Source organism: Macrotis lagotis, chromosome 1 (genome assembly GCF_037893015.1).
Source record: "Macrotis lagotis isolate mMagLag1 chromosome 1, bilby.v1.9.chrom.fasta, whole genome shotgun sequence".
NCBI classification, from domain to species: domain Eukaryota; kingdom Metazoa; phylum Chordata; class Mammalia; order Peramelemorphia; family Peramelidae; genus Macrotis; species Macrotis lagotis.
The window spans coordinates 160,469,061-160,483,602 of record NC_133658.1 but is presented as its reverse complement, the minus strand read 5'-3'; the positions used below and the strand labels follow the sequence as shown (position 1 = coordinate 160,483,602).

The window sequence follows — 14,542 nt, the reverse complement described above, 5'->3', positions numbered from 1 at the left end:
TTTACACCATCAGTCTTAGTCTGTCCAAAACTTAATTCAACATTTTCTCCCCAACCTATTTTTCCATGATTCTACAAGCTTCCCTATCTGCTGATGGCACTACCACCCTCTTAGTCACCCAAGTTCCAAACCACAGAATCATCTTTGGAAGGGGTGGCACAGGGAAAAAGGAAGAGTCAATCATCTGCTAAGTTATGTCAGTTCTATATTTGAATTGTCTCTTGCCTATATCCACTCACATGGCCACCACACTAATTTAGGCCTTTGTCACTTCTTTAGTTTACCTCCCATATTTTTTTGGACTCCTAATTTTTCTTCTTACTTCTAGCATCTTTTCTTTTGTTAAAACAATGCTAAAAACTCAACTTTTGTTGAGTCAAAAGGTTTTTTTGCAAGGCAGATGGTGTTAAGTGGCTTGCCCAAGGACATAGAATTAGGTAATTATTAAGTGTCTGAGGCCAGATTTGAACTCAGGTACTCCTGACTCCAGGGCTGGTGCCCTATCCACTGTGCCACCTAGCTGCCCCTTAGTCAAAAATTTAAACACAAACTTTCAGTGGTTTTTATTTGCCTACGGTACAATCTACAAAGCTCTTCCTGCCATTTAAAACATAATTTGGGCCAATCTATCTTAATAGTCATTTCTAATATCATCCCCTTTTTATGCCCTTTACATTTCAGTCAAACTAGACTACCTGTCATTCTTCATTCTTTTTCCTACATTAGTGAATTTGCCCAGACCATCCCTCCTTGCCCAGAATGGTGTCTTTTCTCATCACCACCTCTCAGATTCCTTATCTCTCAGACATCATTTCATGTATACCTTCCCTCCCACTTATAGGTGCTCTCTTTTCCCTCAAATATTCCTAGTTCACTGTGTCTTAGTTGTCCTTTGTCTTCATCTCTCTCATTCTTATCTATATATATGTTGTTAACTTTATTTTCAAATAGAATGTAAACTCAAAACCATGGACTTTTCCTTTATATCTTTGTATTTCCTATGATTAAAATACTGTATATGTATATAATTTGCTTAATGAATATTTGTTGAATTGTTCATCCTTTATGGACAAGTGCCTTCATTAATAAACCTCAAAAGGAGATCAAATGTAAATTAATTTTTATTTCATTGAATCAAAATCCTCTCATTTATTCAAATAACTTGTGAAAATTATACATGCATATTGGAGTTTGGCAGTTTAATATACAGAAACATAGATGAATGATCACCCTCTCAAAAATCAAGCAGAATGTATCTAATTGCAGAAGATGGTGATAGGACAACTAGAGTTTGGTTCTAGAGTACTACAATTTAGAAACCACCTAAATTACTTACACTTTCTTGAAGTGCAGAAAACAACTGAGCTTAATTCCTTCTTAGCAAGAATAATTAATTAAAACAAGAAACTCCCAGATTATATTTCTTCCCCTACCATGGACACACTTCAGGTAAGTTTCTTCTTGGCCTACCCCCCTCTGCTTCCTTCCCCCTCCTATGGAAGTCTTCCCAAAATTAGTCTCATAGTTTTCTGGGATGGTTTCTCAGAGTTTTAATTCATTTGAATTACATTTTTGCTGGTGGTGAGAACTGACGGCACTGAATACATTATTCCATTTCCCCAAGTCTTCATTACTAGTCTGTGTCCTACATGGGGTAAACAATTGGCAACAAGGAGACAAATTGATAGTGTGATTAAGTGACTATCTCTCTGAAGTATGCTACTACTAAACCAATTAGGTAGGGTTATAGCTGCATACTTTAGATTATGAGACCTTAAAAAAATTTGGGTCTGCCATACAGATGGCTTATTATTTATTGCATACAGTCATCAACAGGAACATAACAATAAATTCTAAAATACAGAGCCAAGATAACAGCCATTTCTAATATTGCCTTCCAGTCTTACAAGAAAGAGAAGCAGCAGTTTGTCAGCAACAACCTCTTCATAGCTAATCTACAAAATAATATTCTTTGTAGTCCTTCCTCAAATTTCTTTCCTGAACCCAACAAGTTTATTACAATGATTTAATATTATTTTGATCTTAGATCATAGGATTTTAAGTTGGAAGAGATTTTGTAGCTCATGTAGTATATATCCTCTTAATTTTCACAAAGAAATTTATTTGGTTGTGAGGTTCTTTTTAAAGTATTTTTTTTATTTCAAAAGAAAAAGAAAAGGCTTCAAGAGCTCAGTTCAGTTTTCATTACTCTAGTCAATTTTCCAGTTTGTACATTGTACAGACCTCTCATGCTTCCTGTCCTTTTTCCATTCAATATCATTTTACATCTTCAAGAGAAGCCAAAAATAAGCAAAAGAGGAAAAATATAAAAAAACCAAATCAGACAATATCCTGTTAAAATATTTTCTTCTTAAATGAGGAGAGAAGGTTGAAATATTGAGATCATATGTAGTATTTGTCTGTGGAGGTATTCCTGTTCTCCTATTGAGGGCTGGATATAGCAGTCCTTTGGACAGAGATTCATAGTCTTTTTGGTGTGTAATGGACTGCTTTGGCATTCTGGTGAAGCCTATGGACCCCTTTTTTAATAAAGGAAATGCTAACTTTCCCTTAGAAGTTAGTGAAAATAAAATTGTAATTGTTTTTCTTATTCAAGTTAATAGATCCTCTGAAATCTGTTTAACAGATTGATATATGCCAGAATTAATGAACCATTATCGAACTTTCTTTAAAAATGAAATTGTTTAGTGTGTCCCTCATAAAAAGTCTACAACTCTCATCAATAAAAACAGAAAATATTTATCCCTATGGTTGTGTGGAATAAATACAGATGATAAAACTTTTTATCTGAATTAAATAAATCATCTTTGTGGTGAATTTTAAATGTTCTCAAGAAATGGTCTTTGATGAACAGTATTATAGTATTGAATAGTAGAAAGGAAAAAAATTAAAGTTGAAAGTAGGGAATGGTAAGAGGAGACATTACATTTAACCCATTCACCTCGAAATCTGTTGTCCCATGATCTGACACTTTTTGGGTCATCATATTCATTGGAATTTTCTGTTTCAGAATTGCTTCTTCTGGCTAAATGTGTGGCAGTCTCATCACTTGGGAAAGGATTTATCTAAATTCCTAAGCTTGTCTGATCATATTCACCATTCAAATAAGATAAAGTAATTTGGGTTTTTATTTTATTTGGGTAGAAAAACCTTCCTGATCATTCCCAAGATGATCTATACAATTTTTTCCCCCATGAAGTTTTATAGTTCCCCCTTGGAACACTCATACAGCTCTTTCTTTTGGTTGACAGATGAGTGGTTTGAATTTCAAAGAACCGAGTTCATGGCCTCTTCAGGCTTTCAATAACATTGAGTGCTCAGCACCAAACAAAAGTGAGGCAACATTGAAATCCCTATAACCACAGGATGGAATAGTGTCTACTCCACCCCAAATCCTTTCTGAACATTGCATACTGAAGAGTTTGGAGAGAGGTATGGATTGCCTGCTAGGTAGCAGAATACCCATTACTCCCTCGATATAGTTGCTGTGACTCTGGGAGAAAAAGAAGGATGTCTTGTAAAGAATGGGCATTAATGGGTAGCTTAAAGAATGTGGAGATCAAGAAAAATTGGCTTCTATCTAAGCAAAATCAGTCCTTGTCTATGTGGAATTATTTATGATGTGTTAAAAAAGGCAGTCTGGCCCCAAATATCTCTTCTATGTCTTCCAAATATCTCTGCCTATCATTTAATTCTCTACTGAGCTAAAACCACTCTGTATAGAAAAATCTATTAAAATTCAAATATGTTCCTCAAGAAGGATAATATCAGCATCTATTAATATGCATGGTTTATGTGACCTTCAATTATTCATCTAGTACAAACCAATAGTATACCAAAGAGGTATTTATTGGGGGAAGATTTATCAGATTGGAGTGCTTCTGAGGGGAAGAGAGTCAAAAGCTATACTACAACTGATACCCCAATTGTCAGAGATAAGCAGGAGAGCACAGATAAATGGCAATTCAATAAATGTTTGTTGAATGAATGAATGACAAAGGTATCATAAGTAGGAAAGCAGGCAAAGATAAAACAATGCCTAACTCAAAACTTCACTCAGACAAGTCCAGTGTTATCAAAGTCTCTCCATTAATGGTAGAAAAGGGAATTGTAGAAGGCCACCAGTGACATAAATATAAAAATAAAGGAGTCCTACTATAAGGAGCAATGCTAGAAATCACCTAAGCTATTGATATTTTCCTGAAAGAGAAAAGCATTCAGAAATTCTTGTTCAATATTTTATTAGGATAGTTCATCCTACACAATCCTTACTGGTCACATGAACCCTTCCTTCCACTAAAGACTTTGATAGATCTAAATGGGTAATTCCATTATATGGATGACTTTTCATTATTTTAACTATCTCATGTATCATTGGGATAAAAATATTGCCTTTAGTACCGACAAAGGAAGACATACTTTATTGGAAGCAGCCTTTTTATATCTTCTCTCTAATTCCTAATTTATCTAATGTGAAAAACACAAAATAATTTATTGAAGCATCAAACAAGTCTGATTAAATGGGGAATTCTGAGAAGCAGGTCTGTGAGAGAAGACCTATTAGTCAGTGATGTCTGGAAGCTTCATTTTTCAAACAAAATCTTGTGGGAGGAGAATATATCTTTTAAAGTCATTTCATGAGTGGGTCAGTCTCATTTAAATTCCAATATAATGTGGCAAATGAAGATGTTTTATCTCCAGGACTCACACCCTTACCAATATTTTTTAATTGTCATTAATAGAATTGCCTCCAGTTTCAGATACGCAGGAACAGCAGTTAAGGTCATGATTTCACTGCTGTAAGTTAAGGAAACTGCCTCTACCAATGTAAGTCATCACCTTTTCTGCAATTTTTAGAAAGGTCCTTAGAGGACTGGGTCATATATCAAGTATGTATTAAAAGTAGCATTAGAATCTATGTGTTCCTGATTTTGATTATCTACTCTGCCTCATTCAGTGCCAGATAAAATTTAAGCAAAATACATTAAAGACAAACTTGTAAAAGTTTTTTTTTAAAAAATATATGCTATGAAATTTCAGTAATGAAGTTAAACAAATCTCTTGGATACACAAATATTCTCAGCTTGCTCTTCCTAGTATTTCATTTCTTTAATCATCTATAAAACATCATCTTTTGACTTACCTGTGGTTGAAAGGCAACCATTGGGGGTGGGGGGAGAAATAGTAAATGGAACATTTTTTCCTTAAATCTATGGCAAGATGTAGGGCTTCTTAATCTTCCATATAGGTAGACTTTCATAGTAGGATTATAGCATGAAAATAAAGAACTCACCAAAGCATTAGTGTTGCTTGCTTGCATTCTTTCCCATTTCCATGGGTTTCTTTGAGTTAGTCCAATAAGATGAGGGCTATATTAATGCATCTCAATGTTGTTTTATGGGCCAAAGTCAGAAGCAAAAGCCAAAAAAGCAGAAACAGTTTCTTCAACTATAAAATGGGGTTATATGGCTCTGCTTCTCAGGAAGTGTTTGCCTCTGGTATATAAGATTTCTTATAGCTATTTTAGATATATTATTTAGTCTTCTTGGTTCAAAGAAATATAAGCAAGATTCTAGATCATCCTCAGCTTCTTTGTTTATTGTGCTGTTTTATCTACAGTGGAACTCCATTACACTTGGTTTGGGGGACAAAGGTAGAACCATGTTAAAATTTCTTTGCATTGGGGGAGGAGAGACATTATTTATTCCACTGCTAATGGAAGAAATAGCCTGCAATATGACTAAAGTCACAAGTTAGCAAGCACTCTATTATAGGATTTTATTCTATTAAAGGAAATATTTGAAGGTCATCAGAAAAGTATATTTTGCTTATTCCCACAGTGTTTAAAAAAGCTCTTCATCTCCTGAGGCAGACTTGAGAAGGTTAGTGCATAATCTACTAAAAGAACATTAAGGCAGAAACCATTAAAGGGTGTCAGTGTCTTGATGACACTTCAGCACCATCATGTGGAACAGCGACATTACAGTGACCAAAAAGTCTCCACTGCTAAAGTATGAGTTTGGTTAAGAAGGGGAAAAGGTCTTTAGGACCAGTTCCCAGAGCTGTTATCTTTGATGAAGAGAAACAATCCCGAGCTATTGGCGCTTGTGACCATCCCACAGAACCCTCTTAGAAGCCATAGGGTGACACAAAAACCGTGATTTTAGACACATGATTAGCCTGGAAGGTGCGATCCAGATACTCTGACATGTCAACGTCCACCTCTAATGTCTGTGGCCCTTTCAGGCTCTGGACAAGGATCAGTTCCCCAGTCTGTCGATCAGAGCGCTGCATTACAAAATGCCCTCGGCTGTTGCCTCCTACAATTCCAAAGCGCAAGCTGTCGGGTCCTGGCCTCCCAGGGGCTGAAGCTGTAGCCATGCGGAAGAGTGTGATTGGTGTCTTCAAGCTGGAAGGCAGTGCAAGATAGTGAAAGGAGATGGTCTTGGGAGCATGGTGACAAGATCTGCTATCCATAGGGCAGGGATTGCGTTCACATTGGCTGGGAAACAAAGGTTACAATGAAGTTTTAAGATCCAGGGCAGGTATTATTTTTCATCAACATATACATTGGGATAGATTCTGAAAGTATGATTACTCCATCCCACCCCTACACACACACAAAACACAATACACTTTTTGTCCCAATTTGTCAGTTTTCCAACCCCTTATTCAAAAGAATGATTATTCAAGCCATTCAAGAATGGCTATCTCAGGGTGGCTAGGTGGTGTAGTGGATAAAGCACCGGCCTTGGAGTCAGGAGTACCTGGGTTCAAATCCGGTCTCAGACACTTAATAATTACCTAGCTGTGTGGCCTTGGGCAAGTCACTTAACCCCATTTGCCTTGCAAAAATCTAAAAAAAAAAAGAATGGCTATCTATGACATTTTTCCACACACCTATATAAGAATGAATTGAACACAATTTACTTAAAAAATTAGTGGAGTGAAGATTTCTTTTGGTTTCCTGTTCCACCGCTATCTTATCAAATACAGAATTTATCAGATATCATCTGGAATTTTGGTGCCCTACATACTTTTGCTTATAACACACTTTCCTACAAAATATAGTTTATATAAAATATAAATATATACTATACTTAGTGGGGGTTTTTTCAGTATACCTATATACACTTGTAACATGTTAGTGTTGTAGAACACTGGATTTAAAGTCAAAAAAGACCTAGGGTGAAATTTTACCTCTGATACTAAATATGTGACCACAGATGAGTTACTAAAACTTTTTGAGCCTTATATAACTAAGAGGAGTAAGTATTTATAGAGAGCTCTAAAGTCTATGAAATACCTTAAAAATATTATGTCATTTTATTCTCAGAACAGCTCTGGAAGGTAGATACTATTATTATTATTTCCATTTTATGGTTGAGGAAACTGAGGCAGATTGTGGGTGAGTGACTTGCCCAGTATCAAAGAGCTAGTAAGTATTTCAAGCAGGATTTGAACTCAGGTCTTCTTAATTTCAGGGCCAGCAACACAATCCACTGAACCACCTAAATATGTCTAGAGATAGGAACTGGACCTGTGATTTCATTGGCTTGGAGGATTCTCAGATGAAGTAAAGTCCTCTATTAGGGCAAGTTGGCACCATCTCTGAAAGTTATAGTCTGGGAGAAATATCTAAATCATTAAAGGACTTATATAGGGACACATAACAAATATTTTTCAGAAAAAGGACTTTAACCAGCTATGCCTGGCCTCCAAGGTTACTTTTCTGTGACTGTAAGTTTAGATGGATTGCAATCTACCTCAGTGGAGAGAATGCTTGCTTCAATAAAATCATAGGTCCTCAAAGTCCTTGAATATTTTCCCTTCAAAGGGTCTCTATTTTATGAAGAGAACCTATAGTATCAGAGTATTTTTCATATAACTGAATTTTAATCCTTTAAGTACCAATACTTTTTTATTTCAATCATTTTGGATTAAAATCTAACTTAAATGTGTTGATATTTATTTTTATTTTTAAAAACCTTTTTTTTTTTTGGTTTTTGCAAATCAATGGGGTTAAGTGACTTGCCCATAGTCACACAGCTAGGTAATTGCTAACTGTCTGACACTGCATTTGAACTCAGGTCCTCCTGACTCCAGAGCCGATGCTCTGTTTACTGTGCCACCTAACTGCCCCAATGTGTTAATTTTTATTAAACAGATGATATTTTTGTTTAGTAACAATAGTCTTCTTGCTAGTATTATGTCATTTTATTATGACACTTGCTAGTTTTTCTGCTTTGTCTTTCCCCACTCCAAGACCTTCTTCAAGTTCAACTATATCACTGTTGGTTTCCCATTCAAAACTTTTCATTAGCTCCTATTGGTTAATAAATAAAACAGAGAATCCTTAACCAGAACCCCCATAATCTAATTCCATCTTTCACTCACTCATCTATTAAATCCCCACTTTTTGTAATGCTCTGTAAAATCAAGCTTTCCAACCTTACCTTGTACCTCCTTTAGTCTATCCCATGTCTCAGCCAAACCATATTATGTACTCTTCTACCCAATGTTCCAACTCCATTCTTCTCTGACTTTGTTTCTTTGCTCATAGAATCCCTCTTGCCTGGAGTGTACTCTTCCTTATTGTCTGTCTCCCATATTCACCCATTAAAATTCTTTCCCTCCATCAAGGCCCAGGTCATATTCTATTTTCTTCTCAAAATATCCTTCACCAATTTTACCAGATGGAAATGTTCTCTCCTCCCTTCAACTTCACATTATTTTGGCCTTCTCATACTCAAATTTATAGCCTGCTTATTTGTGTTCATGTCTTATCCCTCTTACCTAATTGAACTACTTGTCGTCAGGATGTATACCCTAATTCATCTTCATATTTCCAGTTTCTGGCATAGGTTTCCAGTTAATAAATTCTGATTGATTGTCTGATGTTTGTCCCCCCTCCCCCTTCACAGTGCTTGTCACAATAGTAGAAACCTAGGAAATATTAGTTGAGTTTGAATTGATTGGTAAATCTCAATTTTACATTTTCATTATGACTCAAGGTTATTATTGAGAACAACAATTACTATAGTATACTGTGACTTAAGGATTCTTTAGGATGCTGTTTGGGTGTATACAACTATTTACCCTAATATTAAATGATCCCAGATTTTTAGCTGTTTCTGTTAATTCCCTATCCCAATCCTCAAACCTGCTGACAACTGCCATTTCTAGAGCCTCTACTGCAATCAATTTCATTCCTTTCTTTACGCTTTAAATCTATATAATTTAGGATGGCAGAAAACTGTTAAACCAATGAGTTGAGTTGTATACACAATTTGAAACCTTTTTGTCCTGAGAGGGGTTCTGGTTTTTTCCTAGGGTGAAGGCATAAGTTTTGTGGTAGCCATTGACTTCGGAGATCTTTTTTATCCTTTGGTTTAGATATGCAAGAATTTTAGAGCTGGAAGGGACTTTAGAAATTATCTGACATAATATAATGACTATGTTTTGGATGCTTCTGACTTTAGATTCAGTAATACTAATATTTATTCTTTTGAATCTTAAATAATATAGCTATAATAGATTATATAATAAATAATATAACTATAAAATTTATGACCCTAAAATACACATATATACATAAGTACATTTATGTACCTTTTCTCCCTATAAAGGAGTCTTTGAGAGATGACACTAAGTTATTCTTTGGTACACTACTAAATCCTCAATATAATACAACTATAATATCCAAAATGTGCTTACTGATTCTCACAAGAATCTATTGGCTAAGAACTATTAATCTCATTTTATATTTGGGAATATTGGCTACTTAGGGAAGATAAGTGACTTTCTCCAGTTCACACTTTTTTGCCAATAGTAGAAATGGAACAAAATTCTAGTTGTCTTGTTTCCCTGCCCTTCAATTTTTTTTCCTATTAGACTCCCTTGAGTTCCACTGAAGGTCAGTAAAAAAAGACCTTTGAGCCCTATGGGCTAAAGTAACCCTATAATGAAGACATTTTTAACTTTACTTACAATGAGGATGTTTTCACATAGCTCACATTACCACTGGTCTTTGGACATTCTGGATTGACACATTGAAAACTTCCACCTGTGTTAATACATGTAGTCCCCCGGGGACATGTATCCTGGGAATCTGCACATTCATCAATATCTATTACACATAGGGGAAAAGCAAAATAAAAGAGAGAGAGAGAGAGAGAGAGAGAGAGAGAGAGAGAGAGAGAGAAAGAATCAAGAATTCTCTTCAGTATTAGACAAAATCCATGAGAATTTCTTATCCTCTCAGGCTTAATGGAATTAAATAGGCCAGAGGATATAAAAGATTGTACTTGCTTCCAGTTCTCCCAGATCTATAGCTTTTCTTTTCTTTTATAATTATACCATATTTTAATATTAATTTTTTAAAAATTTGAATTCCAAATTAATTTTCTCCTTTCAGTCCCTCCCCCATCCAAGCTATATTATATCAGTCATACATGTGAAGTCATAAAAAACATTTCCATATTAATCATATTGCTAAAAAAAGCAAGAAAAATAAATCTGCACTCAGACTTCATGAGTTTGCTATCTAGAGGTATTTAACATTTTTCATCATGAGTCTTTAGAAATTGTCTCATTTCATTGTATTGTTGAGATCTTTCACAATTGATCATCCTTACAATATTTATGTTACTATGTAATAGTCCCTTGATTCTGCTCACTTTACTTTGCATCAGTTCATATAAATCTTTTCAGGTTTTTCTGAAACCATCCCTTTTGTCATTTTTTTAATAGCACAATAGAATTCTATCACATCACGTACCATAACTTTTTGAGCAATCCCCAATTAATGGGCAATTCCTCAATTTCCAATTCTTTGCCACTACAAAAAGAACTGCTATGAAAATTTTTATTCAAATAGGCCTTTTTCTATCTTTGGGATATAGACCCAGTAGTGATATTGCTGTATCAAAAGGCTTGCACACTTTTATAACCCTTCAGGGATAGTTCCAAATTTTCTATAGAATAACAGGATCAATTCACAATTCCATCAACAATGTATTAATGTAACTATTGAGATGCACATATTTAGAGAATCCACCACAAGTGTTCACATGGACTATTTGTGCTTGATCTGTGGTAGAACATTCAGAGTTCATATTGGTCTGATGAGTCATAATTAGACACATGGTAACTTGTCTCTAATATGATAATGTCATTTTGTTTCTCTCTGATAATGAAAGACAAGAACCAATGTACCTATTTTTCCATATCCCCGTCAGCATTTGTCATTTCCCTTTTCTGTCATGTTAGTCAATCTGATAAGTGTGAGATGGTACTTCAGAATTGTTTTAATTTGCATTTCTCTAATAGTGTTTTAAAGTATTTTTCCATAAGACTATTGTTAACTTTGATTTCTTCTTCTAAAAACTGCCTGTTTTATTTCTTCAGTCATTTATCAATTGGGGATTGGCACTTATTTTTATAAATCTGCTTCATTTCTCTATATAGTTGAGAAATAGGACCTTCATCAGAGAAAATGAGAGTTTTTTCCCCAGTTTTCCTGGTTTTTCTTTTTTCCTGCTATTTTTGGTTGTTTTGTTTTATTTGATCAAAACATTTTTAATTTCCTGTAATCAAAATTATCCATTTTACTCCCCAATATTTTTCAGACTTTAATTTGGTTAAAACCTCTTTCTTTATACATAGATTTTACAGGAGACCTCTATCATTTTGCATCAAATGTTGTCTGGGATACTCTTTGATCTTTTCTCCAACAATATGCATTCTCTAGATGAAGTCACTCACTCAAAGTCACACAGATATTTGGTGACAAAGCATGGAGAACAAGGTTTATGATAGAAGGTCAATATTTCATATTTTTCTCCTTCCATCTCTTTAACCTCTTCATTCTATATTTTAGGAAACAAGTTTAAGGAATTAAACTATCTTTCCTGAGGGTACATTGTAAACTTATGGACAAATCTGGTAGTCAAATTCACATATCCTTGCTATTAGCCTAGTTCTCTTTCCAAAACACTATGACATATTCTACAACAATACTGGAAATTTTGCTCTTGATATCTGTACCTTCATTATGTGCTATAGTAGACAATCATTTCATATATGTACATTTAATCAAATAGGTTGGTTTGTAAAATCCCAAGGACACAGGGAATGTGTTTTCTACTTTTTAGGCATCGCTGTTGATGATTACAATACTTTTGGGTATACAAGATATACTTACATGGTCAAACTTACAATAGATCTTTCCAAACTGAAGACTGTAGACTTAAAGACCTTAGAACTAGTCATTTTACAGGTACAGAAATAGTCATTAAAGTTACTTGCTCAAGGTAATACAGGTATTAAGTGATAAAGATAGGGTTTGAACTCAGGTCCTCTTACTCAAAGCTCAGAATCATAGAATTTAAGAGTCAGAAGGGACTTAAGTAATCATAGTCTAGCCCAACTGACACAAAAGGAATCCTCTTTCACCTGTGATTACTCTAGTGTGTGCCTGAACATTTGAGGAGAGGCAACAAAAGATGTCATGAAAGTCACTAACACTTAATGTCGTGAAAACCATCTCTTGACTTTATTGTTGAATACCCAAAATCTTATAACAAAACTTATCTCAGACATGACAAGTCAGACGGAATCCATCTGCATGACTTCCCTGGTTAAATTTATGATATTTATCCTTTGAAGTCTGAGGACTTCCTTATCAAAAGTTTCCCATACAGTTCTAGCTCTGCAGATATTTAGGTCAAAGTTCATTGGTGAGTCAACCAATCCATATAATGAGCAAGAATACATGCTTATCTCTGGTGACCTTCGTCATCAGAAAACACCTGCATTCGCCTCATGGGAGCTGGCCCTCAACAATCCTCTAACCAAAAAAACAAGTGACTATATAGTGTAAAACCAATACTTTAAGACCTTGATCAGAGGGAAGTTCATTTTGAACAGCTCAAATTATTAGGAAACTTTTCTTCATATCAAGCTAAAATTTGCCTATTTGTTTAACTTCCACCTATTATTGTTCCTGGTTCTTCCCTCTTGGGCCAAACAGAAAAATCTAATCCATTATATACATAATGGCTCTTCAAAATCTGAACACAGCTGTCATGTCCGTCCTGAGTTTTCTTTTCTCCATATGCCTCAACATTCTTCAACTTATTCTCACCATTTTAGTTATCCTCCTTTTTATCATTATCTTTCTTAAACCATGGTTCCCAGATCTGAACAAAGAACTACAGATTAGAACTGACCAAGATGGAGTATATTAGAGGTATCTCCTCAATTTCTGGAAACTGCTTTTCTTAATGCAGTCTCAGATCACATTAACTTTGAATTTTGGAGTTTAGGGGCTACCACATTATACCACCGATTCATATAGGTTTTGTAGTCCATTAAAAGACTCATATGGAACTATTATCTATTCTTGCCTCCCCCATTTTATGCTTGTGAAAGTGATCATTTGTACTCAAGTACAAGACTTCACATTTATCTCTACTGAACTTCATCTTACTAGAGCTGGTCAAGATTGGATCCTGGCTCCGTCAAATGGTGTGTTAGATCTCACTCTCAGGTTTGTCATCTGTAGAGCTGATGAACCAGTTCTTTTCCTATTATGCCACATTGCTTCTGCTGGCAAAACTGTGCTCAGAAGATATACTGTAGGACCCAAGTATTAACTTCATAATACAAATGTGCATTAATATCATCATTACCATTTAGTGTTACTAGTATTCGATATTCATCAGAATAATGAAGAAACATTTCTTCCTATCCCTAAAGTACCATATATCACTCACAAATTAACAATATTAATTGTCTTTTCTCAGCCACCATTTAAAATTTTTTAAATAAATTTTGAGATATTAGGAAAAAAAACCCTTAAATTCTTGACCTCAAATTTCACCAGCAATAAAGATGACAAGTGAATGTCATTGAAGTTATATCTTAGCCTTTTGGTTTCTACTTATCACAAATTCTTCTCCCATTCCTAATGTCCAGTCTTCCTAAGAAGACAATAAACCCATTTCCCTGAATAGTTCTGCAATACAAAGAGGGCTGTGCAGAGTTTATCATTAATCCTCTCCCATTTCTCATTGTGAAAGGGACAAGGAGGATATTAGTCCAAAAACTTCATTTCATAGGGATCAAGAAACTTAGGACCAATGAGGCAAAGTGATATCAATAAAGTAATAGTCCCTTTCAGTTCCCCTTTTTAACCCTTAAGATTATGATATCATCTCTACTGTCCTCTGGGATAATGGTATCCAGAGTAGGGCCAGGACTCTCAAAATAGGTTTGTGAAGAACAATCTGAATGGGAAGAAGAGTCACATCCCTCCCCTCCCTAAAATAGCCAACCATGAAGTATATTATTATTATTATTATTATTATTATTATTATTATTATTATTAATTATGGGATTTTCTCCAGCACAATGATATCTACTCATATTCCTCACTTTATACCCTCCCTTTGCTGGAAGTTTTCAAACCTCTCCCTTCTGAGTCAGGGATTAACTTTGTAGGGCAGTTACAACTTTG

General features: G+C 34.9%; 1 protein-coding gene across 1 annotated transcript in view; it reads right to left on the bottom strand.

Moving 5' to 3' along the window:
• Positions 1–5,173: 5,173 nt before the first annotated feature.
• The window catches only part of FBLN7 (fibulin 7), a 75,337-nt gene continuing 65,968 nt past the window's right edge, over positions 5,174–14,542 (bottom strand). Inside the window, exons 7-8 of the mRNA XM_074209281.1 lie at positions 10,012–10,150; positions 5,174–6,523 (exon numbers count right to left, since the gene is read on the bottom strand). Coding sequence (XP_074065382.1) covers positions 6,151–6,523; positions 10,012–10,150 — 512 coding nt within the window. The 3' untranslated portion in view covers positions 5,174–6,150. The remainder of the gene's footprint in view (positions 6,524–10,011; positions 10,151–14,542) is intronic.